The 25122-nt window shown below is 46.3% G+C and overlaps 1 protein-coding gene across 7 annotated transcripts; it reads left to right on the top strand.

The window, feature by feature from the left end:
* Positions 1–25040, top strand: PPP2R5D (protein phosphatase 2, regulatory subunit B', delta). Of its 7 annotated transcripts, none has more exons than XM_006881972.1 (16): positions 1–199; positions 5018–5095; positions 19582–19822; positions 20064–20263; positions 20344–20454; positions 20548–20640; positions 21235–21365; positions 21494–21553; positions 21632–21740; positions 21922–21975; positions 22263–22433; positions 22520–22647; positions 23253–23354; positions 23452–23524; positions 23652–23768; positions 23906–25040. In XM_006881972.1, exons 1-16 carry the CDS (start codon positions 173–175, stop codon positions 24041–24043), a joined length of 1833 nt encoding a protein of 610 aa, XP_006882034.1. In that variant the 5' UTR covers positions 1–172; the 3' UTR covers positions 24044–25040. The 7 variants fall into 7 exon arrangements, with proteins under 7 accessions (XP_006882034.1, XP_006882037.1, XP_006882038.1 ...); XM_006881976.1 differs by having other exon boundaries at positions 39–199; positions 5018–5049; positions 19642–19822; positions 23906–24160; XM_006881978.1 differs by having other exon boundaries at positions 101–199; positions 19630–19822; positions 23906–24043.
* The last annotated feature ends 82 nt before the right edge of the window (positions 25041–25122 follow it).

Here is a 25122-nt window from a genome sequence, read left to right as displayed (position 1 = left end):
GGGTTGTCAGGCAGGTTATAAGAGTTCGGGCCAATTGGAGGCACAGGCACAGCTCGACCGGGCGCAGCGCGCAGGCGGAGGCAAAAAGACGCCGAAGCGGGCCGAGTGCGGCCGAGCAAAGCCGGAGCCGGAGCGGGACTGCAGGAGCCGGACCGGGTCCGGACGGGCCGAGATGCCCTATAAACTGAAGAAGGAGAAGGTGAGCGTGGCCCTTTCCCCCGCGCCTCCGCCCTGGGGCCTGCACTGAGCTTTGGGAGGGGCCCGCGCCAGGCCCGGGACAGCCCCACCAGACTGACCCTCCCGTCCAGCCCCCCGCAGGACTCTCAGGGCCAGCTCTCCACCCCCATGGCGGGTAGCACCCCTAGTCTGTGCTGCAGTTGGGACAGCTTTCCCACCTTGCTGGGACAGATTGCTTCCACATACACCTTTCTCTCTTCTTCTCTCTTCTACCCCCGGCCTAGGGAAACCTCTTCCCTCCAGATCTGTCCACTCCCAGGTCACTCCCCTGCTTCTCCCCCTTTCCTTGTCCCCTCGTCTCCCGCCCCTTCTTCCAGCCTCTCAACCCATTTGGGACAGCTCTTTCATCCAAGACATCACCTCCCTCCATAACTGCCCCCTCCTCCCTGGCCAGCCCCTACCCATCTCTACTGCTCTTTCTCTCTCGCTGCACCAGCCCCCTGACCTAGGACTGTGCTGCTTTCTGTCTTCTCCACCCAAATCTGGACTAGGCCCCTCCCTCCAGTTCTTCCTTCACACACAAACTTGTACGCCAGGACGGAGCCCTGCCTTCTGTTGATGGAACCTCAGAACGTCAGGGCAGGAAGGGACCTCTGAACGCCTGCAGTCCAACCCCTAGTGATTCAGAGGCCTGGACGGGGCAAGAGACTTGTCCAAGGTCACACAGTCTGCTGGAGGTAGATAGAGCTGCAATATCAGGTCTCCTGACTTGAGGGCCTCTAATGTACCAAAGCTCAGAAAACTGGCAGGCGCCATCACCTGGCTCCCAGGTTCATCTTAGACCAGTCACCCTAACTAATCTGCTCAAGCTCCTCCCCTTATTTCTAACCCCAGGAATAAAGATTTGCATTTTTATTCCTTTTTGCACCAGGGCTTAATTGCTGACTTTCCGGGCCACAAGGTGCTCAAATAGGAATTTATCTTCACTGTCAAATGAGTTTTCCTTCTTACCCCACAGAACAGCCACCCCTGGCATCGTGTCTTTGTCATGATGTCCTTACAACAAGCCCTTTCTTGGCGTTGCCTTCTTCATCCTCCTAGTATCTCCATTCCACCTTCCTCTGTTTCTCATCTTTGCCTTTTTCTACTCTCTTTCCTGCTGTTGCGGAGATCTGACTCAGAGGTGTGTTTCCTTTGAGGTACAGACTCACACCGAGGATGCTAGGATACCAGTTCCAGCCTCCCCCAGCTTCTCTTCTCCTGGGGCTGGCCCTTAGTGGTACAGGCTGGCTCTTACCTTGTGTGCTGGGCACCTGCTTTGTGACTCCAGAAGTGGATAGCTTTCATTTGCCCTCTGATTGTGTGGGTTGCTGGGCTTCTCCAGCCTTATCAATCAAACTCTTTATCCCGAGGCTGCTGGAGATTGCTTGTCAGCCTTGATTCTGGGTTGTCCCTGCAACCACTCAGGGCCCAAGGTTCTGAGAGTATGGTTGTGCGTTCAGTGGTGATGGTGTGCTGGTTACTGAATCTCCCGGAATGTTGTGCTGCACAGCATGGTGTGACCCACTCAGGGCCTGCCTTGAGGAGTGGGCATACCAATGGCTTAGGCAGCCTAGCTGTAGATGCCAGGTTGACCACACTAGTGGCTCTTTGCAGGGGTGAGGGATGGAGTTTCCATCTGCAGCTTTTATTCTAATAAGACAGATACCATCCCATCACAGAAAGCCATTGCCTGTTAGATGATTTGAGAAGAAAGAAAAAAAAAAGCCTGAATTAGACTTGTGAGGATTATAGGTTTAAGTATTTGGTTGGGATTAGGGTGCATAACTCTGACCCCTTTTCAAGTTTAACTTTCTACTCTTGATTTTTGGTTGAATTTGATACTCAGGGGTTTGCATGTTCTGAGGGGGAGGGAGGTGACAATGTGACTGAGTGTTGCCTGGATGGAGTGGGGTGGGGGTAGAGAGAGAAAGCAGGTAGGTGGAGGATCTTCATTGCTCATCCCTGTCTCCCCCTCTCCCCTTTTCTCCTTTGTCTCTGCTGGTCCATCGTTCATGGCCTTCTCTCTGAAGCTCTCCCTCCTTCTCCTCAGGATTTTCAGGACATTTGATAGTCCACTTATGGCCCTTTTGCGTTCAGCTTTGGATTAGGGTTAGTTGTGGCCAAGTCTTTTCTTCTCTGAGACAGTAACTAAGGTTTACCTTATACATAGTAAGTAGGTTCTCAGTGGATAAATTCTGAGTGCAGTTTTCTCATATCCCTTCCCTTCCCATGTGTACTGACCTGGAATATTTCTTTCTTTGGTCCTGGCTGGGGTGTCCCTGTTTCATTCCACTTTCTTCTTCATAAGAATAGCAATCATAGTGACTAACATTTAGAGTTTTCATTTGCCAGACACTGTGCCTAGGGCTATATGCTATGATTGTGGTGGAAGTGATGGGGAAACTGAGACTCGGAAAGAGTAGTTAGCTTGCCTATGGTTATACAGTTAGTCAGAGCTGGACCTACAACACAGGGCTGACTCCAGAGCCTATTGTAACCACATGCCGTGCAGCCCCTGAATGCTGGCTGGGCTGAAGTGTGTGCATACACCTGTTGTGCAGCAGCCAGGGAGAAAAGGTGGTGGGCCTGGTTCCTCCCACAAACACAAACCCACACACACACCCAGCAAACACACATAAAGGCAACTGGGATCTCTCTTGGGTACATACCCTGAAAGAGACATCTGAGACATTGTGCTAAGTGCTATATGGTTGATGTAGGGGTGCAAAAGAGAATAAGGAGCTTATGATCAAGTGGAGAGATCAGACGTGTATGAAGATGGGTCAGTCCTGTTGGAGGGACCTATGTCTGAAGTCCACTAAGTCATCTCAGTGATCTGCTCTGCTTCCGTCCGCCCCATCCTTTTCCTCTCTGCCCTGTGCCCAGAGCCTCTCCTGGCACATGACTGTGGCTCCAGCACAGCCAGCCTGGTTGGTAAGCCATGAAAGAGTGCTCAGCTCGAAGAAGGAACTCCTTCCCTCTTGGGTGACTGCAGTGAGCTGCTCTCTCCTGACTGGGAATGGCTTTTATCCCACCCCCAACCCCTCCCCCCCTTTCAGCCCACACAGAGCTCTCTTCTCCCTGAAATCCTTTTGCCCTCATAGTCAGAATTGCTTGATGTATCACTTTTAACTGAAGGTGCTTTGGTGCTATTGCATTGTAGAAGTGATTTCCAATGGATTTTCTCACCACTCCTTGGGGGAGGACACGCAGCCTCTACTTGAAGGCTCCCAGGGACTGGGAGCTCTCAACCTCACAAACTCAAACTTATTGCCATAAAATCAGAACCGACTCATGGCAGACCCTCCAGCAGGTTTTTAAGGGCTATAAATTGTATAAGAGGTGATTGCCCATTTTTCTCCCTTGGAGCAATTGGTAGATTTGAACTATCTGTCTTTGGGTTGGCAGCACAATTCCTTACCCACTAGGTCACCAGAGAGCCCTTCAGCCTCAATAAGGCAGCCCTTTTCTGTGCAACTCTGTGAGAAAATTCTCCATTTGATGCCTCAGCCTGCCTTGCTACAACTTCAACTTACTGCTTCTTTCTTGGGCATCTATAGTCCTATGGAAAAATTACATTCTTGTTCCACCTGGCAGCTCAGCATTTGTTTGCAAAGTTCCATCTCACGCTGCCTTCCTCAGGACTTCTCTCCTCCCCCCCACTGTCAGCTATCCCAGGACGGCTTGCAGCTGTTGCTCCCTGGATGTGCTATTGAATCCACTCCTAGTGTGGGTTTCATTCTCCCCACCCCCACCGTCATTATCCTGCCCCAAATTGGGTGCTCATGAATGAACCTTTTCCTCCAGATGTAGCCCCACTAAAGACAAGGGCACTTTCGGGTCCTCAATACCAAGTGCCAGGCACACAGTGGGGTCTCCATGCCCATGTGAGAACCAGACATAGATGAGCTGGGCATGTGAGCTGCTGTGGCACATTTATGTTGAGCTTGCAGGCCGACCTCAATCCTCAAGTCTTTTTCACATTCTCTGCATCCTGTTCTCGCGTAGTTGCTGGTTTTGGCCTGAAGCATAGGAAGAGAGGCTGGGCAGACTGAGACTCTGAGCCAGCTGCTGCATTCTCGAGGGAGACTTCAGATCCGTGCCCACCCACTCCTGGTTGCACCGCAGGGCTTCACCCCAGCCCTGTCCCAGCGCTTGTGGACCAAAGGGACCAGTGCCTTCAACTCCACCCTGACTCATAGTGTCTCTAGGACAGAGTAGAACTGCCCCACAGGATTTCCACACCTTTAATTCATTACAAAAGCAATTTCTCCATCTTGGCCCTTGGAGTGGCTGGTGGGTCCAAGTGCTTACCTTTAGGTGAGTCTCAGTGAGATAGTCCTGTACTTGGTAGCATCCTTGGGTGCTGTTTGTAACCATCCCAAAAATGCCTCTAAATCTCTCCAGATGCTTAGAGGAAGAATAATAACTCGTTCCCGTCCAGTGCAGAAGCCTTAGGTATCCCTCTGACTGTGTTAGCTAGAAGCCCACGGGAGCAGTTTATTTCATGATGGTTTTCTCTTGAAGGCCGTCCGAGTCCCTGAACTCATGCATGGCCTTATTGTGTGTTAGGGATGGGATGAGTTCCTAATTAGAGTCGAAGTTCCTTGCAGGGACAAAAATCTCCCTTTATACACACCCTTTCTCACAGGGTCAGGGACAAGGTTGGTACTCAGGGATTCTAACTGAAGGATTTAATTGGACAGAAGAGAAATTGCAAGTAAGATCTAAAGAATCCAGCCAAAGCTGCTCTCTTCCCTTGACATCTATTCACCCTACCTCTGTCTTCTCTCCTCAGGAGCCCTCCAAGCTTGCCAAAGGCACAGCCAAGCCCAGTAGCTCTGGCAAGGATGGTGGAGGCGAGAGCACCGAGGAGGTAAGGAGTATGGGCTTAGCTCTCTAGGTGTGGAGCAGGCCGTAGCTCCAGGAGTCTTTGTTGGTTTCTGAGGTGATAGATTCCAGGCAGTTCTGGGGAATGAGGGGGTGGGGGAGGCACTGATTTCACTTCCACAGCCTAGGAGAGGCCTGGACAGCCCACCCAAATAGCCCTCAAACAGGATTTCATTTGTTTACCAACTTTGAGTGTTGAGAGAAGGGGAAAAGCTTATGTGTGCTAAGTGATTTGAGCTCTGGGAGTGGCTGGTGTCCTTCACTTGACAAGGGCTGGGCCCACACTCCTGAATGACAGTCCTGAGCAGAGTTCAGTACTGCTCCACACTCAGCTGTAAAAAAGCAATAAATGGCAGGTAGAGAAAGCACTAGGAGGCACAGGGAGCTGAAGCAGTCCAGGCTGCATCCATGAAGTTTAGGATGTGCTCAGTGGGATGGTTGTTGGAGGAGACAGGTCTGTGTTGTGCACTGTCCTGTCTGGAAGTTGGCATCCCTTATTTGTTCTGCTTCCTCCCTTATTCTCTGTAAACTATCAGGGCAAAGAAGTAAAGAAACGGAGCTCTCTAATTGTGGGTGGATCTTATGGCTTTTTGCAAGAAGAGATTAAGGATTTGGAATGAACTACAGATTCTGATTTTTCTGGGTCCTTCTGATCCTCATCACCTCTGAAGAGAGCCAACCAAGTACTTTTCATACCTGGACCATCCATCTCTCTAGGCCTTGATTGAGTAACAGGAAGAAGGAGGATAGATTTTCCTGTTTTATAAACAATTGCAGGAGCTAAAGCACACTTTCTCTACATTTGCACAAAGTGTAAGAGTAGAATACATCCCTGGAGTAGTCCTTATCACTGATGATAAGGTAACAAGTGGTGTAACCCATTTGTTTCTGTATGTCTGTCTTCTGCCAGACTGTGAACCCAGAGGGGAGAAGTTACTGAGTATGCATGGCTTCTTGCCCACCCCTCATCCACTCTTAACACCTTATATTCATACACTTCTTGTTAAGATGATCAAATCAGTTTTGACTCAGAGTGACCCCATTTGACAGAACTGCACTGTAGGGTTTTTCTGGGTTGTAATTATAGGAACAAATGGTCAGATTCTTTCTCCTTCTGAGCTGCTAGGGGGATTTGAACTGCTAACCTTTCAGTTAGCGGCTGTGTGCTTAACCTTTGTGCCAGTGGGGCTCCTTTGATGATAGTGAATTCTTCTGGTAAACACCACTCCAGACTCAATCTCCCTTTCAAGAGTGATGACACTTGTTGGGCCTGCAGGGAAGGTGTTTGGGAACTGGCTGCTGACATCCAAAGCAGCAAGGACAGACATTTCAGGATTTCAGGAGAGAAAGGAATACTTAGGGGTTGTTCCTACTTCTTGCCTAACCAATTCTTGTTTCTTCAGCTATTAGACTGATTGGATGCCATTTTTTAAATTCATACTTTCTTGACACACACACCCCCCTCCAAGACATGATTAGGACTATGGTATTGCCATACTGGCAACAGTATGGCACTATAGTAGCAATGAACCACGACCAACTACAGTTAAATAATTGTTTGTGGATTCATTGTTTATTAGCTGTCTCTTCAGTTACTGTGTGAGCTTTCTGAGACTCTTGTTTTCTGGGCATGCTGGAGGTACCAGCATGTGAATGTATTTTGAGTGACCAAGTTGAACCAATGAATGAACAAATGGCTATATGTCAAATTAGTGCTAGAAGGGACTTCAAAGTCTCCCTAATCATAAATGAGAATACAAAGACTCAGATGAACTAAGGAATAGGCTGGGACCAAGAACTGTGATCTCTCTGTAGGTAGATCTCTGCAGACACGATCTTTATGCATTCCACTGCATTTTTTTATATTTTTTATATTGGCCTGTTTTCCTACATTCATACTTAGTATGTTCCACATTGCATTTACTAGTGGATATTGGCAACTGTTCTTCCTCATCTTTTAGTGTTTTCCAATATGAGAGTTCTGCCTCCAGTGCTGTGTCTAAATTGTCTGTGCTCTGTCATTCATAGAGTTTTCAAAGGCCTGTTATTTCAGCAATGGCTGGTCAGTCCTTTCTAGTCTGTCTTAATCTAGGAGCTCTACTTTTGTATAGCACCTGACAGACAAGTGTTGTACCCATAAGAACATATGACAGACGAGCAAACATAAATACATCTAAGCTATTAAGAGCAGCAACATGCAAAACAGTAATATAAGCAACTAACAGATAAGTGATGAAACACCTCAGAGTAAACCATAAGGACAAGCAAACATGCAGAGATACCATGGTGCTGGTGGTAGAGTTCCCACATCCAGGCAGTTATCATGTAGCCCCAAACAGAGAGGCTAGATCTCCAAGACTGTGGTCATTAGATACCTTTTAAACCTGAACTGAACCCACTCCTGTTGTTGTTGGTTGTTGTACCATCAAGTTGGAACTGACCCATATCTGACCCTCCAGTGGTTCACAGGCAGTTAATCTCACAGGAGGAGATTGCCCATCCTTCTCCTGTGGAGCAGCTAGTGGATTTGAACTGCGTGACTTCAGGACTGAAGCGCAGCTTCTTGCCACTAGGCTACCAGTGCTCCCTGAACCCAGCCATAGGGATCAATAATAACATACAGGTCCTCAATGTAGTCCATATCTTGACATTTACCCAAAAATAAAGCTCAGAAGGTTGTAAGGGGCAAGAAAGAGGGACAAAATGGAAACAAGGAGCACAAGAAGGAAGTGGGAGAGAATGCTCTCAAACTGAGGGAATTTTAACTGTTGCCAGAAAACAAAATGTGTATGCATGGTTGAATGGGAAACTAATATGTTCTGTAAGCTTTCACCCAAAATGCAGTTTAAAAGATTTTAAAAGTTGAGGCTAGATCATTTTGACAACAGTCTTTCACTTGTCCTTTTTCTGACCATAGTTGTGGGCTTTTTCCAGACACATTCACCTTATGTCAACTATTTACCCTATTTTTTTTTTCAGATACTAATAGTAGTGTTGTTATGTGCCATCAAGTCAGAACTGACTCATATCTGATCCGTTAGGGGGTTTTCAGACAGTGTAAATCACACACGAGAGGAGATTATTCATCTTTCTCCCTCAGAGCAGCTGGTGGATTCGAACTGCTGGCTTTTGGCTTGGCAGCAAAACTCCTTAACCCACTGGAGCACCAAAGCTCTCTCTAATAATAATAGCATCAAGTTTTTTTTTATTTAAATTGAGCAGTTTACCATATGCCATATACTGTGCTAAATACTTCACATTAATTGTTTATTTTTTACCGTACGCCCTGAGGTCATCGTATTATTATTGTCCCTGTTTTACTTATGAAGCTTGAGGCTTGTTGTTGTTGTTGTTGTTATGTGCCGTCGAGTCGTTTACGACTCATAGCGACCCTATGTACAACAGCCCTAAACTCTGCTCTATCCTGTGCCAATCTCATTGCCTCTGACACACCCGTCCCGATTACCCCAGTCACTGAATCAATCCACCTCATAGAGGGTCTTCCCCTCCTGCGCTGCCCCTCTACTCTGCCCAGCATGATGTCCCTCTCTAAAGACCTGTCTCCTTACAGCATGTCCAAAGTATGTCAGGCGAAGCCCCAGAATCCTTGCCTCCAAGGAGCAGACTGGTTTAACTCTCTCTAGGATGAATCTATTTGTTTTCTTGGCAGTCCATGGTACATTCAATACTCTTCTCCAGCACCACAGCTCAAAGGCGTCAATTCTCCTTCTATCCTCCCTAGTCATTGTCCAACTCTCTGATGCATAACAAGTGATTGCAAAAACCATGGCCTGTATCAGGCGCACCTTAGTCTCCAGAGAGACACCGTTGCTCTTGAGTACTTTAGAGAGGTCCCTAACCGCAGACTTTCCCATCGCAATACGTTTTTTGGTTTCCTGGCTACTGGTGCCAAGAGTGTTGACCGTGGAGCCAAGCAAACTGAAGCTGTGAACAATCTTAATCTCTTCACCATCCATCCTGATGCTACTGATTGTTTAGTGGTGAGAATTTTTGTCTTCTTGACATTGAGCCTCAGTCCATATTGAAGGCTGCAGTCCTTGACCCTCTGCTAGAGATGTTAAATTAATAGCTTTTACTCAGCAGGTAAATGGTGGACCTGGAATTCAACTCAGGTCTATATGGCTTGGGGGCCAGTTCATCTGTGGGGTTTTTTTTTAAAATTTTTTTCCCGGTCTTTTAATTTTAAAAATCAATTTAATATGTTGTTTTTGAGTAGAGAACGTATCAGATGTTAAACTGACAGAAACAAATAGAACATTAGGCTTTATCCAAAACACTGAGAAGCGATCGGGGTTTTTTTAAGATGACTTGAATTTCTTTATAGGCTTATATTTATTGTTATAGAGAATATATAAGCAAAACATACCTAAATCTAATAGTTCTGCAAGTACAATTTAGCAACATTGATTATCTTCTCTGAGTTATACAACCTTTTTCACTTTCTTCTGAATTATTCCTTTTCCATTAACAGAAACTCTCTGCTATCTAAGGTTCCTATTTAATCGTGAGTTGCTGTTATTATTTTGCTCGATATAACTACCTTTGAATTGCATAATGCATAAGACAGATACTCTTTCTTATTAAGCTCAACTATTTGGTTTTTTTTTCAACTCTTTGTTTTTACACAGACTTATTTTAAAGTTTATCTCAGGGAAAAAAGTTTCTCTTAGAGTATTCACTCACCCACCTTCCATGACTTTAGAAAATCTAAATTTCATGAGAATTTGAAATTCTGTTCTGTATTTCCCCCCTCTTGATAGGGATTCTTTATAGAATTTTTTTTTAATATGTGTGTGTATACTGTCAAATCGGATCTGACTGGTACAGGAGGAGATTGCCCTTCCTTCTCCAGCAGAGCATCTGGTGGATTTGAACTGTGTACCTCTGGGATTGCAGTGTGGCTTCTTGCTACTAGGCCACCAGAGCTCCCTTCTGTTACAGAATTTTTGACGAAGACATTCCATAATAGTAACCAGATGCCATCAAGTTCTTCTGGCATGAAGGCCATACATTCATTTCCTCTGCCTCTTCCTGACTTTTCCTTTCTCTATTGCTACAGATGAATAGAGGCCAGTTATCATGTCTTTTAAGTTGTTTAAGAGGATGGTTGCCTTTAAATTTTTAAGACCTCACAAATTAAAAAGGTAAACATAAGCATGTTATTAACTGGACTGACTGTCCAATGAAACCAAGACCCCAAACCAAGGAACCAAATCCCATGAAGTCCCTCAGAAGCTCCTCTTTTGTTGGTGTTATCAGTATATCTGTCAGCCAACTTGGCCAGATGAACTCTATAGATGTAGAATTTATTGATGGTAATTGCCGTGATTATTTGTGCAACCCTGCTTTTAATCTGCTCTTAAGGACCTCTCCAAGATCCTAACAACAACACTACAGCAGCAACAACCTTTAATCAGTATGACTTTTCCATCTCTGTAAACTGAAACTCAGTGTTCCTTAAACAACAAGCCCACTGTCCCTTCCTTCCTGCTCCTGGTAACCGCTGACAAACTTTGGTCTCTATACATTTGCCTTTTTTTGTCTTTTTATGTAAGTGAGTTCATACAGTGTTTGTCCTTTTGTGATTGACTTTCTTTTCACTAACAGAATGTCTTCAAGCTCTATCCATTTTGTAGCATGTGTCGAGACTTCATTTCTCTTGGCTGAGTAGTACTCCAGTGTGTGAACAGGCTGCCTTTTGTTCTGTCCATTCATCTGCTGGTGGGCATATAGGTGGTTTCAACTTTTTGGGTTATATGAATGGTGCTGCAGTGAATATTAGATTATTTCTACTATTTTACTATTGTGCATAGAGCTGCAGTGAATATTGATGTATAGGTTTCTGGTTTTAAATCTTTCTTTATCTGTGTCCTTAACAACATCATACACTGGCTCCGAACTCCTAGAAGAGAATTGTAGAATGGAAAGACATAGGAGAGATCAGGCCAGACTCCCTATAACCTACCTGTGCAGGTAAAAGTGTTTCCTTGTCTGTTTTGGGAGAAAGCATTTCAATGCAGGGACTCTTCTATGTAACTCTGCCATATCCTGAGCTTAAGGAGTGGCGTCAGAGGAAGGAAAAACCTTCTCCATTTCAGCCTGTCCTCTCTGTAGCCAGAGGTGTTGCCCAAACCACATATTTGGGCTTGCTTGAATATGTGTTTTCTATTGGAAAACCTCTGTTGTCATCTCATTGCCTTCAAGTTAAATCCACATTCAGCTTGGCACACTGAGCCTCTTTGAGCTGGCCACACCTCGTCCTTCTGGGCCTATTCTGACTTCTTCTCAGCCCCTGAACTTCCCATTTCCTGAGACAACAAGCCTTTTTATGACTCAGGGCCCTTATGGATGGGTTTTTGGAATGCTTTCTCTCCTTCCCCCGCCCCCTTTCCTTTTCTTTGCCTACTAAATTTATTTTTACGCTTTTAGAGCTAAGTCAAAAGTCACCTCCTCCGGAGAGTCTTTCCTGATTGTTCCAGACAGTTTGTAGCACAGCCCTCTGTGTTCCTATTGCCTCTGTGGATCTTGTTCTTGCATCTCCCTTTATTAGTTGCTTTCATTCTGTCTTGCCAACTGGACTGTGAGCTCTTTGGGGACAAGGCCATGTCTTTTTCACCTTTGAATCTCTAATGCTTAGCATGGTGTTTATTGAATAAATGAAGAAACAAAGGAATTAAGACAGCTGGATAGAGCTCTTGATGTTAATATGAGAGAGAATACCTTGTGATTTTTAGGGTCTTAAAGTGGTCTTAATTTATTATGCTAATTAATTCATTATGTAAAAGATAATGTTAGTCTTTGTAATTTTGGGGTTTTTTTCCTTGTTGTGTACCGTCAAATCTGATCTGACTGGCACAGGAGGAGATTGCCCCTCCTTCTCCAGCAGAGCATCTGGTGAATTTGAACCATGTGCCTTTGGGATTACAACACAGCTTCTTGCCACTAGGCCACTAGAGCTCCCTAGTCTTTCTAATTTTTAACAACCTTATCTTTCATCCCTTTCTTAGAGTACTTTCTATGGTGTTTAAATTGTGTTTCTGTTTTCGGCTTTATTTATATTAAGATGTTGGGTTTAATTATTAATGGTGAGTGTGTTTGGTGTAAGGAGCCCCTGGTAGTGTTGTGGTCAAGATGCGTGGCTGCTCAGACAGGTTGGTAGTTTGAGACCACTCACTACTTCATAGGAGAACCTGTGTTTCTGTGAAGACTTACAGCTTTGGAAATCCTCCAGTCACTTCTACTCTACTCTGTGAGTTGGAATTGATGCCACATGGGCTTTGGGGTTTTTTGGTATTTGGTTCCGGCTGGAGTAAGATAGGTTTAGAGTAGCCACATTAGCTGAGATCTGGGTATGTGCGCCTGGTGCTTTTCTTAATTTTCTAGGGCTCCTGTAACAAACTCCCTCAAGCTGGGTGGCCTAGACCAATAAAAATTTACTTTCTCAATGTTCTGGAGACCAAACTAATAAGAAAAAAAACTAAGACTCCATTGCCATCAAGTTGATCTGACTTGAAGTGACCCCATGTGTTACTGCTCCACCAGGGTTTTCCTGGCTGCACTCTTTACAAAAGCAGATCACCAGGCGTGCTTCCACAGTTCGAAAGTTCAAACTAGTGTTTAGGTTAGTAGATCAAGAGCAAACTGTGTGCACCACCTAGGGACCTTTTCTGGAGGCCAAGAAGTCTGAAACAAAGGTACTGACAGGACTTCAGGGCCGAATCCTGCCTTGCATTTCCACCTTCAGGACCCTTGGAATCCCTGAGCCTGTGGCGCTGTCACTCCAGTCTGCCTCCATCTTCATATGCTGCCTCTGTGTCTTCTACTGTTTTATTCCTTTCTCTTAGATTTAGCAACCACCTAGCTGGTCTCAGGGAACTCTGGTGTCACAGTGCACTGCTAATCGAAAGCTCAGCTGTTCTTTGACAGGGAGAGGAACAGTCTTCTCCCATGGAGATGTGTAGTCTTGGAACTGGTGGAGAGTTTCCTTGAGTTGGAATTGCTGGAAGTGAGGTTTTGTTTTCACATAGTCTAAGGTGATCTCACTTAAATTGATCCTTAATTGAATTATATCTATAAAGACCCTTTTTTTTTTTCAAATGAAATCTCATTCAGAAATTCTAGGTAGATGTCATTTTTACCACCCCGCGCCCGGAGGGGACGTAAAGTACACTGTCTGCTGGAGATCTGAGACAGGCTTCCTGGAATATAGGTTTTGTTGAGAGTTTAGAAATGAAGGAGAAGATGCTTCAGGCAGTGCTTCAGGAGAAGCCACAGCCACATCTTGGAAGTAGAAATGGAGAGGACCTGGTGGGGTGAAAGGCAGGCCGGCCAGGTTGCCTCTGGTCATTGTCCACCTTTGCTCTAGTACCTGCAGAGTGTTCTCTGTGGGATTTATCTGCCTCCCATTGCTGCCTTGGGTCAGTGGAGGAGAAGTTAGATGCTAAGGCTTTTAGGAATAAAGGCTAATGTGAAGCAGGTCACCAACATCCCCACACTTTGCTTCAGGGAGTGTGTTTCTTAGAGAATGATGAAAAGACCACAGGATGAGGCCTTGTCAGGGGTTGGCAGCAGGCACTTTGCTGTCTGGACCAGCTGTCTCTCATATGCCTCTTGTGTCTGGCCCCTGGGAGCGAATGGTCTTTATAAAATGAAAGTGAAAATAAAAATACACACAAACAACTTGGAGGGACCCAACGTGGGAAAGGGCAGGCTGGACCAAACCTATCAGCTGTTCTCTGTCATGGAAGTGGAGTGGAAGAGACCCAAGCCATCAACTCACTGGGTGGTAGTTACAAACTTTGTTTCTCAGCCATGCAACCTCTGTTCTCTTGAAACCTTGATGAGAGAATGGGTGGAAGACTACCAACCCAGCCCTTCCTGTTCCTCATGAGAAGACTGAGCCCTTGCTTTTCCCTCTGGAGGGAGACGTCATCCTGTTTCCAGATATTCCCTTTGTATGAGGTGCGTAAAGGTGCACAGTGTCTACATCTCACCTGGAGGTTGGAGAGCAATGTGTTCTCCCTACAGTATTGTTCCTTGGGATGGCTCTGCACTGAACTGTCCTCTGCTCTGCTGTTACTGCTGGGAACCACCGAATCAGTTCTTAAATCATAGCAACAGCATAGAACTGCCCCATAGAAACCCTATTCTGTAATCCATTTTTTTTTGTAATCCATTTTTGAGTGAACAGATCAGTAGGTCTTTTCCCGTGGGGTGCGTTATAGCATGCTTTCAGTTAGCAGCTCAGCATTTAACTATTGTGCCACCACCAGGGCGCCTCCTTCACTTTGTTGTTAGGTGCTGTTGATTTGGAACAAACATTCAGCTGCCAACCAAAAGGTTTGCTCTTTGAACCCACCAGTTACTCTGCAGGATGATGAACAGACTATTTAGACTTAAAACCTAAAAATTCATTGCCATCAAGTTGGAATCAACTCCTAGCTGACTCTCCAGTGAGTTTTCAGAGGCTGTAAAATGCATGGGAAGAGGTTACCCATCTTTTTCTTATGGATCAGCTGGTGGACGCACACGGCCTGTTTCAGATTGCCCCACTCTTTACCTACTAGGCCACGAGAGCTACCTGCTTCCTCACTCTGGTACCATTAATATTTTTCCTTTTTCATTCTACTCCTGATAACATGAAGTGCTCTGTCCTGAGGATTCCTAAATTGAGATAGAATAGCAAGTGTCTGTGAGCGGGAGTGTGATCGATCAACCAATCAAACACGTACTAAATGCCTATAAACCAAGGTCCTGGCTCTTTAGGGATTTGCTATCTCATTGTTAAGGAGATGACAGATGAGCAGATAAATACCGACACAAGAGGTGTCACTAAGAGGTGAGTTCTCAGAGCCAATAAAACAGACAAGGAATGTCAGGAGGTTGGAAAAAGGGGAGACACCCAAGGATGGAGCAATCTGAAGAAGGTGAAAGTTAAGCTAGGTCTTATAAGATGCAATGCTTTTCTGGGTCCTTATCTTAAAACAGGAATGATAATGGATTCAGTGGAGCATCTGAGATGTGCTTGTTCCAGGGATTTCTAGGCTACATTCCTAGAATGTAGGAGGGAGAAGACAAAAAATCATTGATAACTCTAATAAAGCATTTCTTGAGTGCCACATTAATCCTTATTACAACCCTGTGAGGGAGTTACTCTTTTTGTGTATGTGTGAGAAAAATTGGTACTTAGAATTAGCCAGCTGGACTCGATTGGATGATCCAAATTTTGTTGGCAACATCCAAAGCATAATAGTCAGGAGCAAGTTGAACACAGGGCTTTTTCTCTCCATCAGGACTAATCAAAATGTTGATCTTGGACACCTCAATGTCATAGAACTTCTTTACAGCTTGTTTGATTTGGTGCTTGTTGACCTTGACATCTGCAATGAACACAAGTGTGTTGTATCTTTTTTTAAAATGAATTTTAATGAAAGTTTACAGAGACTTAGGGTTTCCATTCATTCATTGTTGCACTTTTCTCCCTGCTCACCCCTTCCCCCACTTCACTCTTCTCTTTGAAAAGTAGAAGAAAAATTTTTTCATTGTTCTATAATACCTCCCTCCAAATCCACTCCACTGTGCAGCCTTCATTCTGGACTCCTGTCATGACAATAATACCTGATCATATATCCCTTTTAACCAGTTCTCTCCCTCATCTGTTTCATTGCAGTATACATTATTTATCCCCTCTTTCTCAGTCTTCCCTCAACCCTGATGTCAGTCCTGTTTTACAACAAATATTACCCTATGCAATATTTGTCCTTTTGTGCCTGAGATATTTCACTCAACATAATGTCCTCCAGGGTCACCCATTTTGTATATTTCATAAGTTCCTTGTTTTTCAGTACTGCATAGTATTCCATTGTGTGACTATACCACAGCTTCTCTATCCATTCATTTGTTGATGAGGTGTTATCTTCTGTCTTCTTCATGGCTGTCTCAGTGGTCAGGGGAAACCTGATGATGGCATAGTGGTCAAGTTTGTTTCTCATTGGGTATTTGGGCTGCCTTCAGCATCTCAGTATCTTAGGCTGCTGGAAGGTGGGTGACATACAGATCTTTTTTTTGTGGCTGTGGACACCTTCAGGACTGCCTTCTTGACCCTAAACGCCTTTGCTTTGGCTTGTTTTGGGAGGGGCTGGGGCTTCCTTCTTTCTTTGCTACTGGCACCATTTTCATAGAAAGGAGAGGGAGGTACTCTTATCTCTTATTTTACTGAGGAAACTGAGGCCCACAGAGATTGTATGACTTTTTGAGAGTCACTCACCTAATAAGTTCACCATAAGTGAACCCGGGCAGCCTGGCTTATCTGTGCTTGCAAGAGAACAAGCATCTGTCTTGAGAGAAGTGCAGTCAGGGTGTGCCTTAGAGGCATGGAAGGTGAGATTTCATTTCACAGGCTTTGGGCATGTTATCAAGAGGGGCCAGTCCTTGGACATCATACTAGTAAAGGAGGAGGGTCAGAGGAGTGGAAGATACTCAATGAGATACATTGACACAATAACAACAATAAATGGACTTGAGCACAGCAGAGATTGTGAGGATGTGAGGATGGTGCAAACCAGGTAAGGTTTCAACCAGGGTAGCTACAAGTTGGAGTCAACTCTATGGCATCTAAGCAGAAAATGGAGACTACAGTCAGAGGTTCACACCAAGCTCTTCCATCATCTCCCCTCCCACCCAGATGTGATTTATCTGCCAGGAAAAGAGACCTCCAAAGCTCCCAGGTGCCTTTGCATTATCTCATTACGATTACCAGGCTGAATGCTGGGAGCACCAAGAAAGGTGTATTCCCTCCGTCAGATCAGTATCTGAGCTGTCATCGTGAGAGGAGAGAGAGACACAACCCAAGTGGAGCTACACTGAGCCACAATGAACCTGCAGGCACGCTCAAGGATGGACTAATATCTCCTTTCCTTTGACTAGTTCACAAGCCTAATATGATTATTTTTCTAAAGAATTCAGTGTATCCAAAGGATTAAATCCCTATTTTCATCCTTTGCCCCATCCCAGAGGGGTTCAAATTCTCCCACACCTATGGTAAGGAGTAAGATAAGCTTAGCAGCCTGACCAAGAGCTTTGTGCTGAGAATCCTCCCAGTGGTTCCACAGGAGACAGATCTGGCAGTCGCCTCCTGTAACAACTACAGCCTAGGACACACTGCAGTTTTTACTCTGTCACATAGCCACTGTGAGGCTAAAAGAGACTCTAAGTCATCTGACAACAAGATATGTCTGAGTTTGGGGTGCGTGTTGTAATAGTAGTTTCAGGGTCACACTTCCGGTAGGTCACTTCCTGTGGTGTGGGTCCACAGCTGGTCATAGCCTGACTCTTCTGGTGTCTGGCTGTGAGCCAGGGCTGTCCTGTGGCTCTGCTTGTCTTCATCCAGGAGCATCTGTGTGGGTCAACATGCCTGCACTTATACCTTTATTTAGGCTTCTGAAAATGGGCTTTTCTGAGGCTTTGATACCTGTATCTGAGAGGAAGTTAACCTCACCACAGTCTAGCCGTGGGGCAGAACAGAACTGTCTCATGGGGGTTCCAAGGCTCTAATCTTTATGGATGCAGCCTTTCTTTCTCTTGTGAAGTATTGAACTGCTGACCTTGTGGTTAGCAGCACTGACTCCTTTGGTAGGAAGTAAAGCTTTAAAAGTCAGTTCTATTTCTATTATAAAAGCATTCTCAGCTTATAAATAATTTAGAAAAGGGGGAAATAATCATCTGAATATTACTACTGCCAGAAATCATTATTAGCATAATAGTAACTAGTCCTTTTCTTTGTTTTTGGTTGTGTCTTAATGTGGTTGAGCTCATTTTGCATACACAGTTTGTATTATTTTATTCGACCTAACATGCAAAGCCATTTTCTGCCATTACATAAAGGTTTTACTTTTGTTTTGTTCGTCATTATATAAAGGTTTTTTTTACTTTTGTTTTGTTCTCCTAAAATAAAAAGTCATTTTTTAATTGCTGAAATAGATATATGTAACCTAACATTTGCCAGTTTAGCAGTTTTCATGTGTGCAATGTAGTGATAGCAATTACATTAATCATGTAGAGCAACTATCACCCATAATCATTGCCAAATTTATTTGTTTGTTTTTACTATGTACTTTTACCAAAGTAATAACATGTGCCTAGTTCAGAAAGTCACATTGTATTATTAGGCTTGTCAGGAACGGAGCAAGCTGAGCTCCCCACATCTCTATGGCAACCACCTTCAATTCTGAGCTCTTTCTTCAGTGGTTGACTTCTGTATTTCTAAACGTGATTCTTTAACCGCTTCCCCCCCCCCTTTTTAATTCTTGAGGTTTAGCTCTCACCTATTTTCCTACAGAAGAATGAAGGTTTCAGCTCTTTTACAGAGCTCCTTACAAAATACTTCTCACCAATTTGGAGTAAATATGTGGGGATATTCTTAGAGCTGACTTACATATGATTACATTCAGTACATAGTTTACACAAACCTAATTTTAACCATGATATTCCATTAATTTAGTTTTTTTCTAAGTCTGAAAAATGCACAAAAAGAGATAGATAGATAGCCATATATGTGAGATTTTTCTTAAGCTAACTTTCTAATAGTTAAATTACTGAGATACAAGAATGAATTTTTTTTTCTTTACCTTTTGACTGAATGTCACACAGTCAAGTGGGTACCTGTTGCTGTTAGGTACTATCAAATTGACATTGGGTGTGTTCAAAGTTCAAACATTCATTCTTTTGGATAGCAGCCAAACAGCTGTTATCTTCTGGGTACTACTAAATTAATTTCTATACATGTATAAGCCATATACAGAGCTCTGTGGTTGTGGTATGTAGTGTTTTATATTGCTGACAGAAAGGTTGATGGTTCATATCCAGCTGTTCCTTAGGAGAATGATAAGCTGTGTCCTCCTAATAGTATATCCTGCCTGGGAAACCCAGTGGAGGATCTGAGTTGAAACCTGTAGTGAGATTGATTTAGTTTTATAAGCTGTGTAACTAGCTCCGAGATCTAGTCAAGATGTGGAATGTTTCCATGACCTTGAATGTTCCTATATCTTTCCTCAGCCCCAGACAGAACCCGTATCTCCCCACCCCCTCCTCCAGTATAACTACTGTTCTGATTTCTGTCACCATCAGTTTTGTGTATTCCCTTCCCTCCCCCTCCCCCCCCCCCCCCCGCCCAGTTTTGTATATTCTTGAATTGGCATAACATTGTGCAGGTTCTTAATGTGCAAGACATCACTTTGAGAGGCTCAGCTTGACTCTGACGGCTCCTTTATCACAGTCTAGCCCACATTTATCTGTGTAACCCTGGTCCTAGCTCCTTCAGGACATGGGAAAGCTGCTACCTGGCCAGGTGTATATAGGCATCAGCTGCCTGGAGGACAAAGGGTGGTGGCCTGGGTCCTGGATGGGAAGCAGTATCCTGGGGCACAGACTTCACCAAATGACTTGTTTGACCAGGCCCAGCCACAGTCACAGCCACAACCCCAGCCACAGAGCTCGCCTCAGTCCCAGCCACAGCCCCAGTCCCAGCCACCGTCATCCAACAAGCGTCCCAGCAACAGCACTCCGCCCCCCACGCAGCTCAGCAAAATCAAGTATTCAGGAGGGCCTCAGATTGTCAAGAAGGAGCGACGACAGAGCTCTTCCCGCTTCAACCTCAGCAAAAACCGGGAGTTGCAGAAGCTTCCTGCCCTGAAAGGTACATGGACACCAGTGGCGAGGCTGGGAAACTGGGCCTTGGGAATGCTGGGCATTGGTTTTGGGGTATTTTACCGGGAAAGGAGGTCTGTAAAATGTGAGAGTTTGTCCCACCACAGCTGGGAAGTCCCAGGGAAACAGGACAGTGGAAGAGTGGGTGGAAGGAAAGCCCGGTGGGCAGGTGGAGTGTTGTAGTGAAGGACTTGGAAGGAGAACCTGTCACCCACCCCCACCCTCTCCAGACTCTCCAACCCAAGAGCGGGAGGAGCTGTTTATCCAGAAGCTACGTCAGTGCTGCGTCCTCTTTGACTTTGTGTCAGATCCACTCAGTGACCTCAAATTCAAGGAGGTGAAGCGGGCAGGACTCAACGAGATGGTGGAGTACATCACCCACAGCCGTGATGTTGTCACCGAGGCCATTTACCCCGAGGCTGTCACCATGGTGGGAAAGGGGAAAGGAGGCAGGGATGCCGGGCTCTGGGGAAACTCGGACAGAGCTCTCACATGGGACCTACCCCTCAGTTTTCAGTGAATCTCTTCCGGACACTGCCGCCATCATCAAATCCCACAGGGGCAGAGTTTGATCCAGAAGAAGATGAACCGACTCTGGAAGCGGCCTGGCCCCACCTCCAGGTAACCAGGGAGGGGCCGGCCTTGGCTATGGGGAAGGGGGATCCTCTCAGTCTTGGGGAATCCCCCTAAGCAGGTTTTATTTTCTCCCCACAGCTTGTATATGAGTTTTTCTTACGTTTCCTTGAGTCTCCTGATTTCCAGCCAAATATAGCCAAGAAGTACATTGACCAGAAGTTTGTCCTGGCTGTGAGTTCCTCACATTCCTGCCTGCCCTGCTCCATCCCATAAACTCTAGCCCCATGCCTTCCTCATCACCATGTCAGTGGCTCTCTTTATGCTGAGCATATAGGGTTTCAGCCTAGTCTGGTATAGGGGAGATTATGGGGGTTGACAAGACCTACTTTGTACCCTCTTAAGATTACTGGAAAATGGAAGCAAAACATGAAAGCAGCACAATGGCTCTCTCTTCCCACTTCTGTATACAAACCTGTGTGTCTGGGTGTTACTGTGGGAAGAGGAGCATGATAGGATCCCTCTTTCCAGAAACCCAGGGAGCCATGGTAGACTCGTCCATAGGGAGCTGTGGTGCTAACCCTGAAGGCCACACCTCTCTGGCAGTTTGAATCCACAAGCAGCTCTAAAGGAGAAATATGGGCAGTCTCCTCCCATGCGACTTACAGCTTTGGAAGCCCGCTGGAAGGTTGACTATGAATTGATTTTGACTCGCAGTAATAAGATATATGACATTCCAGAGACTTACTTTCCCGGAGAATCCTTAGTCCCATGCCACCCAGGCCTGGCTTTCCCAGGCTCCTGCCTTACTCCCTCCTCCTCTTCCAGCTCCTAGACCTCTTTGACAGTGAAGATCCTCGTGAACGGGACTTCCTCAAGACCATCTTACATCGAATCTATGGCAAATTTCTGGGGCTCCGGGCCTATATCCGCAGGCAGATTAATCACATCTTCTACAGGTGAGTTCAGGAGCCCAGACTTAAGAGCAAAGTGAGACCCTGTCAAGTTGGAGGGGAGGAAGGAGTGAGGGGACCCTGCAGCCAGCCAGGTCTCAGAGGGATAACAGGGAGCCTTTCTCTCCCCTCAGGTTCATCTATGAGACGGAGCACCACAACGGGATTGCTGAGCTCCTGGAAATCTTGGGCAGGTGAGAGGAGGAGCATAGATACCTGAAAGAGATTGGTATGCTGAGCTTCAGCCCTAACAGACCTCCTTTACCTCCCAGCATCATCAATGGCTTTGCCCTGCCCCTTAAGGAAGAGCACAAGATGTTCCTTATCCGAGTCCTGCTTCCCCTTCACAAGGTCAAGTCCCTGAGTGTCTACCATCCTCAGGTGAGCACCCTTAGTTGATGCCACCTGACTTCAGGCAGCAAGGAGGGGAAGATAGGCATAGGAATGGCTGGGCATGGCAGAGGGAGGGAGTGAGTTAACACCTTCCCTATATGCCCTTCCATTCTGGGATCTTATTTCTGTGACCTTTGGGATATGTACCTCACCTCTTTTTCTTTTCCAGCTGGCATACTGTGTGGTACAATTCTTGGAGAAGGAGAGCAGTCTGACGGAGCCGGTAATGCCCCTTCCATGCCTCAGGGCCCAACTCTCACCACCCACAGTATCATGTGCCAGTTTGTACCTATTGAATAATGACAGTGCCTTAAGTGAGCTCTCAGAAGGGATTTGAAGAAGTGGAGCCCACATGCACCTGGGAAACAAATTCAAGCCAGAGGACCAAAGGCAGTTAACTGAAGCCTTTTCAAGACTATGCACACAAGGGTCAGGGAGAGAGCAGGACAGCTTGCTGGAGAATGAGGCAGATGTTGCCTGAGAATCCCATCACCATGTCCCTTTTTACAGGTGATTGTGGGACTTCTCAAGTTTTGGCCCAAGACCCACAGCCCCAAGGAGGTGATGTTCCTGAATGAACTAGAGGAGATTTTGGATGTCATTGAGCCCTCCGAGTTCAGCAAGGTGATGGAACCGCTCTTCCGCCAACTTGCCAAGTGTGTCTCCAGCCCTCATTTCCAGGTGAGATCTCACCTATCCCAGCCCCAGCCTCTCAGGAACTCTGGAAGCTAGCACTGTCCCTGCTGAGTCCCGCCTCTCCCCACCAGGTGGCAGAGCGTGCCCTCTATTACTGGAACAATGAGTATATCATGAGCCTGATAAGTGACAATGCTGCCCGGGTCCTTCCCATCATGTTCCCTGCACTCTACAGGAACTCCAAGAGCCACTGGAATAAGTAGGGAGCTGGGTGGAAACTGGGAGGTGGGGTCTGGTTTCAGAACCTTTGAGGGTGGGGAGAATTTAAGAGCCTGGTCATTCAGCAAGTGGAGTTAGTGTTACTGTCTGATAGGACCTTTGAGGGACGGTTGATGTCAATGGGAGATCTGTGATGGCAAGAGCCCTGTGCTCTCCCACTTCTCAGAGCAAGATATTCCATAGGTCACATCACAGCTTCAGAGGTGTAATTCTCTAAGCTGATGTGATCCCCTTAAAGTATCCGTGGGCTATACAGCGGCTTCCCAGCTAAAAGCAGGCATTCACAGTCCATCATGCTGTTGGGTGCCCATTAGAGTGGGTTTGAGTGGAAAGTGGTGGGAAGGACAGAGGCCAGGGTGCATTAGGGGTGGGGTATGGACAGGTAGACTAATCTTTGTAAAGATCTTCAAATGCCAACCTCAAGTCACAGGCTAATTGATTTGGCTACAAAAATGAGTTCACCCTGTCTAGAGGTTGGTGGGGTGTGAGCAGTACATGAAAAAGCTCTTAGGAGAGAGGAAGTTGGGGCCCTGGCTCTAAGGACTGGCTCTAGCCCCCTGTGCCTATCTTTTTTCTTGGTGGTAGGACTATCCATGGACTGATTTATAATGCCCTTAAACTGTTTATGGAGATGAATCAGAAGCTTTTTGATGACTGCACACAGCAGTACAAGGCAGAGAAGCAGAAGTGAGTATCTTTGCCCAGCAGGCTCATCTTCCACGCCCAGCTCCCTTTATGCCTGTTGAGCCCACATGACCCTTTGCTTTCAACACTGCTACTTCAGGGGTCGATTCCGAATGAAGGAGAGAGAAGAGATGTGGCAAAAGATTGAGGAGCTAGCTCGGCTTAATCCCCAGGTGAGGCTTCTTGGCTACAGCCTTGAACTGAGGGGCCCATCTTGGGCTGAGGGTAAATTCTGAGGTAAACGGTCATACAAATCCCTAAAGGAACTTTCACGACCTGTCCCTGCTTCCTTTCCCTCAGTACCCCATGTTCCGAGCTCCGCCTCCACTGCCCCCTGTGTACTCGATGGAGACGGAGACCCCCACCGCAGAAGACATCCAGCTTCTGAAAAGGACTGTGGAGACAGAGGCCGTGCAGGTGGGAGAGCCTGGAAGGCTGAAATGAAATACATCTCAGAGAGGGGAGGGAGGCACAAGTAGCAGAGCCAAAGAATTAAGGGGAAGTAGAATTAGCTGGCAGTAGGTCTTGGTTCTCACTGCCTGTTCCACCTGCAGATGCTGAAAGATATCAAGAAAGAGAAAGTGCTGCTTCGACGGAAGTCAGAGCTCCCCCAGGACGTGTACACCATCAAGGCACTGGAGGCGCACAAGCGAGCTGAAGAGTTTCTAACTGCTAGCCAGGAGGCTCTCTGACCCCCCTCACCATCCCACCACAGGGCCACAGCCCACAGCCCTGGAACACCACCCGGCCCTCTACCCTATGCTCCCTATTGGCTGACTTGGGGCAAGACAGTGCCTCTCTAGCTACTCTTAGGGAGGGGGATGCAGGCACTTGAAGCAAGGACACCCACAGTGTGTCTCCTCTTCTCCCTTAAAATGTGTTCATGCCTCCCTGTGGCTAGTGCAGAATAGGCTGGGCTCCCTAGCCCCCTCCTGTTGCTCACCCCACAGCTATCTGAGGCTGCTCTGAGAAACACAGAAATCCATGTGCCACTCTCCCCCTCTTTATCCTCATTTGAGCTCCGGGTGTCTCTCCTCTTCCTCCCCTACAGAAGCATGTAGGGAGCAGCAGGAAATTCTCACCAAAGTTATGTCAGGCCCCACCGGCTCCTGGAGAGAGTAACTGGAGGGGAGTCCAGCCTCAAGAGCACAACCCACCCCCCAGCCCCAGCAGCGTGCAAGCTAATGTGGATGTATTACTCTTTCTTCCCACAGTGGTGTGGGAAAGTCATAGGAAAATACAGGCCATGGACAGTAGGTGATGAACACATGCCCAGATAGACCAAGGGGAGCAGGAATGAACAAAAATACCCTACCTTCTGCCCCCTCTTTGGTGAGCAGCAGTCCCAGGATCACAGACATGGATGGAACCACCCTGGGGGCCGACTGCTTCCCAGTGCTTTGGAAAAGAAGCTGGAAGGGAGCAGTGCCCCAAGCATGGCTCCAACACCTATTTATTTCCTTGTTTGTGCTAATGCTGGGCAAGTCCTCACTTGCCCCTCGCAGGTACCTTGCAGGGGTGAGGGGCTGAAGAGGGCTGGACCCGGGTTCCTGGGCATAGGCAAAGCGCCTTTTGGCTGTGTACATAGGGTGCTTTATTCTCTACAGAGCGATACATGCTAAGGAGGGTTGGGCTTGGGCCAACGTCCCCATATGTACAGAACTGAATAAAGTGGGTCTCCAAGAAGTCTGATTTGCCTTGATGTGGGAAGGGAGAAGGGGAAGATGGAGATAAACAATAAAAACAGGGATGTGTTTAGTCTTGTGCTGGT

The sequence above is a fragment of the Elephantulus edwardii genome, unplaced genomic scaffold (assembly GCF_000299155.1).
Source record: "Elephantulus edwardii isolate Elephantulus edwardi_28Jun2011 unplaced genomic scaffold, EleEdw1.0 scaffold00017, whole genome shotgun sequence".
Taxonomy (NCBI): Eukaryota; Metazoa; Chordata; class Mammalia; order Macroscelidea; family Macroscelididae; genus Elephantulus; species Elephantulus edwardii.
This window is presented reverse-complemented; position numbering and strand designations above follow the sequence as displayed.

Coding starts and splice junctions, on each gene's coding strand:
- PPP2R5D (XM_006881972.1), top strand. CDS start 173: ATGCCCTATAAACTGAAGAAGGAGAAG. Junction 200..5,017: donor ATAAACTGAAGAAGGAGAAG/GTGAGCGTGGCC, acceptor TTCTCTCCTCAG/GAGCCCTCCAAGCTTGCCAA. Junction 20,455..20,547: donor CGGCCTGGCCCCACCTCCAG/GTAACCAGGGAG, acceptor TTCTCCCCACAG/CTTGTATATGAGTTTTTCTT.